This window comes from Meriones unguiculatus, chromosome 18 (assembly GCF_030254825.1).
Source record: "Meriones unguiculatus strain TT.TT164.6M chromosome 18, Bangor_MerUng_6.1, whole genome shotgun sequence".
In the NCBI taxonomy this organism is placed as follows: Eukaryota; Metazoa; Chordata; class Mammalia; order Rodentia; family Muridae; genus Meriones; species Meriones unguiculatus.
The window spans coordinates 3,311,866-3,316,966 of NC_083365.1; the positions used below are offsets into that span (position 1 = coordinate 3,311,866).

Sequence of the window (5,101 nt, forward strand, 5' to 3'; positions counted from 1 at the left end):
TCACATATGGCAGGGAATGTTACTGACCATGGTGGCTTGGCCCTCTTACGTTAATTAATAAACAAGAAAATTTCCCACATATCCACAGGATATTCAGACCTGGGCAATTCCTCAATTGGTACTCCCTTCTCAGGTGACTCTCTGCCATGTCAAGTTGAAGGCACTGACTAGGATACTTGCACTGTGTCTTTTATTTTTTTAACTGCTTCCAGCATAATTTTTATTTTTTTTGCAATTGTTTTTTTTAAATTTTATTTTTCTTATTAGTTACATTTTGTTAGCTCTGTGTCCCAGCTGTATCCCGACCCCTCATTCCCTCCTCAACCCCACACTCCCTCCCTGGTCTCCTCCCTGCCCCTTTCCAAGTCCACTGATAGGGGAGGACCTCCTCCCCTTTCATTTGACCCTGTTTTATCAGGTATCTTCAGGGCTTTGTATCTGCAAAGTCCTCCTCTGTGGCCTAATAGGACTGCTCCTCCCCTGGGGGGGGGGGTCAAAGAGCCTGCCCTTGAGATCCTGTTAAAAATAGTCCTTGTTCCCCTTACTTTGGAAAACTACTTGGTTACTGAGCTACCTCGGGCCACTTCTGAGCAGAAGTTCTAGGTTATATCCATAGAACCTTGGTTGAGTGTCAGTCTCAGAATATCTATTTTCTTTAGATGTCAGTCATTACATCTCATTTTCTTTTCAGAACAAACTTATTCCTATAAACACATATATTTGCAACATTAACCATGTATTCATAAAATTACATACTCATGAATATGTATAGATATATTCACATACATGTACGTATATGTCTATACATAAATATTTTACATGAAAAGATACAGAAGAATTTGGGTTGTGACTACCTAAGAAAAATAAATCACAAAGATGGAATATTTACACAAAGAATTTGTGGAAGTACATTCTGTGGACAACACAATTAAGTCTTCTTGTGAATCAGTAACACTTAGAATTGTAAAGGAATGCTACCATGAGTAACATTTTGATATTTTCAAATTTGACCATATAATGGAGATGAGCAGGTAAGATGTTATTGACATGTGTTATAGCGAATTCTTATAGGTTTCAAATTCTTATATTTTGCAAATAATTAAGTCTGAAGACTTTAAATTATATTTAAGGGAGTTTCTCTTTTTCAGCTCTGTGTTATGACCAGTCTTCATTTGTAGCTGATTGGTTCATGACCTTCTGATTCTTTGTCATTGACTCTGTTGCCTTTATATGGATGTCTCATGTGCATAAAGACAAAGGAAGTAGATGCTTTAACCTTTACAGAGAGACACTATAAGGCACATTCCTTTCCAGAAGTTCTATCAGAGAAAATCTCACTCTTCATCTTGTTGATTCAGTGGAGACATCATGAATATAAGAGATTGAGTCTCTAAAGTTCCAGGTTGAGTGTCTTTTTTGATCTGATCAATATATTTGATGATAAATTTTACAAAAATAAAATACAGGAACCCCTGTAACATAGTGCTGACTAGGACTAGGATTTGCTTTTTACTTCTTTTTGTGGTATTTTAATTAGCTATTTTGAAAATGATATGTTTTACAGAGTATTCATTACATTATAAAATGATGAATAGATTGAAATTTCCACACTTTTAACATAAGCATCATGAAGAGTGCTGCATAATTTCCCACAGAATACTAATTAATTAAAAGTTCCAATAAATTCACCGTTTTACAGATTCACCGTTTTACATGCATTTAAGATGAATCATTGATTTTGAAGTGTGCCCTATAGTAACTTTTGACTCTTCTGTTGGTAGATAAGGCAGTGCTTTGGTCAGTCGATGATGACTTAAGATCTGGTCTTCATTTACATCCTGAATAGTTTAAAATGCATTTCAATATTCTGCTTCAAGAAGCTCATAGCAACTGATGAAAGTTGACCCTTCAAATATAAGGTATTGCTCTCCTCTCACCCAAATAGATGCTTTTATCTCCAATATTTTAAATGTGGTTATTTAAGTATTCAATAATTTATCTCAACTTCAACACTATGTTATACAATTGTACTTTAAAAATATTATAATATTTTTTAAATTACAAAACAACAAAACACCAACTTTTATATGATAATCACAGAAACTTGAATGAGTTATTCTTTTCTCATCATTGCAGACTTACAGGAACACATTACTTTAACATCTTCTTGAGAATAATGCAAAACCAGAGCTTTGTCACTGAGTTCATACTCCTTGGACTTTCACAGAACTCATGTGTTGAGAAAATATTGTGTGTTATATTTTTGTTTATCTACCTTGCAACTATTGGAGTCAACATGGTAATTGTGGTGACCATCATCTACAGCCCTGCACTGCTGGGCTCCCCCATGTACTTCTTCTTGATATTCCTGTCCTTACTGGATGCATGCACCTCTTCTACTGTAACACCCAAGATGATTGTAGACTTCTTCTATGAGAGAAAGACCATTTCCTTTGAATGTTGTATGATACAACTGTTTGCTGTTCACTTCTTCACTGGGATAGAAGTGATTGTCCTGTCAGCCATGGCCTATGACCGCTATGTGGCAATTTGCAAGCCATTGCACTACTCTTACATTATGACCCGAAGGCTCTGTGGCATTTTGGTGATGGTATCCTGGGCAGGAGGCTTCATGCATTCTATCATACAAATTATCTTCACTTCGCAGCTGCCCTTCTGTGGACCCAACATTATTGATCACTACATGTGTGACTTGTTCCCATTGCTGAAGCTTGCCTGCACTGAGCCACATCTATTTGTCATTTTGGTGTTTTCTAACAGTGGGTCTATCAGCATTATAATCTTCTCTATTTTGCTTGTCTCTTATGGTGTCATCTTGTTCTCTTTGAAAGCTCACAGCTCTGAAGGGCGACACAAAGCTCTCTCCACCTGTGGATCCCACATTACAGTTGTGCTTTTGTTCTTTGTTCCATGCTTTTTAATATATGCACGACCTACATCTGCCTTCTCTTCTGAAAAAAATGCATTTGTTTTTGCCACCATCATAACACCACTTCTGAATCCTATGGTTTACACTTTCAGGAATAAGGAAATGAAGAATGCCATCAGGAAAATGTGGAAGAGATTGATAGTGGTTTCTCATGACTATTAAAATATTAGACCTAAAATGCTGGGGAAAACTGATTGGCCTGCTTTTTGTTCACCTCCCCCTGAGGGGGGAGCAGCCTTACCAGGCCACAGAGGAAGTCAATGCAGCCACTCCTGATGAGACCTAACAGACTAGGATCAGAAGGAAGAAAAAGAAACCCTCCCCTACCAGTGGATATGGGGAGGGGCATGCGTAGAGAAAGGGAAAAAAGGAAGGGATCGGGAGGGGAGGAGGGAGAGAACTAGAGGGGGGATACAAAGTAAATAAAGTGTAATTAAAAATAAAATTAAGTTAAAATTAAAAAAATGCTGGGGAAATTGACCATTGGGTAAAAGCATTTGCTGTGCAAACATAAGCTATTATTTCTGATTCCCAGAACCCATGTCAGAAGTCAGTCACGGTAGCACATTTTTAACCAAATACTGGTGAAGGGCTCCTCCCAAAACCAGGGATGTCAAGGTTCAGTGGACATATTCTCTTAAGGAAATAAGGTAGAGAGTGATAAACACAGAGTCAGCCTCTTCATTTGTCTCTGCATGTATGTGGACATACCATCCACACAAACACACATATATGCAACATTAAATGTATATATATACATGTGTGTTTAAGTCTAACCTTGGAGAAGACTCATTTTTCTGATTTTAATATTTTTACTTTGTATATACACAGAAAAATTACATTCAATAATTATCAATATGTATCAATAATCAATGAAATGTATATATTTTAGATCAGTCTGTATTTCCATATTTATTTATTTATTTATTTTGAGATAGGGTTTCTCTACATAGCTTCAGTAGTCCGAAAACTCATTATGTAGACCAGACTGTCCTTGAACTCACAGAGATTTGCCTGACTCTGCCTCCCAAGAGCTGCGATTAAAGAATTGCACCACCATACCCAGCAATATATATATTTATACACACACACACACACACACACACACACACACATATTTGAGACATGGTTTCTCTGTTGTAGCCTTGGCTATCCTGGACTCACTTTGTAGACCAGGTTGGCCTCAAACTCACAGAGAGCCACCTGCTCTGCCTCCCAGAGTGGTGGGATTACAGGCATTTGCCACCGTGCCTGCCTATATTTTCTAGTATTCAGGTTTTCATATGAAATATTTAGTATATTTATTGAATGTAACATACTTTCCCCTTTGAACCAAAAGCTCTAACAGGCCAGGTAAGCTTTATAACCCATGGGAAATCCCATCCTGGCACTCATTTGTCAGAGTGCAGGGAATCATATGAAAGAAGGGGAGTTAGTACGACCAGGAGAGGACAGGAGCTCCACAAGGACCAAATATACCAGGGCACAGGGGTCTTTTATGAAACTGTTTCTCAAGGACAATGTATAGGTATAACCTAGAACCTTTGCTCGAATGTAGCCCATGGTAGCTCACTATCCAAGTGGGTACCCTAGTAAGGGAACAGGGACTATTTTTGACATGAACTCAATGGCTGGCTCTTTGACCTCCCCATGGAAGGAGCAGCATTGCTAGGCCACAAAGGTGGACATTGCAGCCAGTTCTGAAGGAACCTGATAAGCTAGGATGGAAGGGGAGGAGACCTCCCCTATTAGTGGACTGAGAAAAAGAGCAGGGAGGAGATGAGGAATGGAAGGTGGGATTAGGAGGGAATGAGGGAGCAGGCTATAGCTAGGATACAAAGTTATTAAACTGTAACTAATATTAAAAAAATAAAAATCACTCTAAAATTAATAAATTTTCCACAACAGAAGACAATGATTGAAATAAAACTATGCAATAAAATACTGACTACACTAACTAAAACATTCATTTTGTTTCATTATACATCACATTCAGGCATTATTTTATATTTCCTTGACTCCAGTTTTATAGATGTGGACTATAGTATTGCTATGAGAGTAGAACAAAAATTAGTTTTTAGCTGTGAAATAAAAACGGAATGTCATTTACCTAATTTTTATTCACACTAGTTTAAAGATAAGAACTTGGTC

General features: G+C 37.6%; 1 protein-coding gene across 1 annotated transcript; it reads left to right on the forward strand.

Annotated features, from left to right (window-relative positions):
- The first annotated feature begins 2,150 nt into the window (after window positions 1-2,150).
- Window positions 2,151-3,112, forward strand: LOC110543225 (olfactory receptor 4C15-like). The gene has a single exon (XM_021629616.2). The coding sequence runs from the start codon at window positions 2,177-2,179 to the stop codon at window positions 3,110-3,112; it is 936 nt and encodes a 311-aa protein (XP_021485291.1). The 5' UTR covers window positions 2,151-2,176.
- Window positions 3,113-5,101: the final 1,989 nt, after the last annotated feature.

What these genes read in the sequence shown, in the direction of transcription:
- LOC110543225 (XM_021629616.2), top strand. Translation starts at nt 2,177, where the DNA reads ATGCAAAACCAGAGCTTTGTCACTGAGTTCATACTCCTTGGACTTTCA.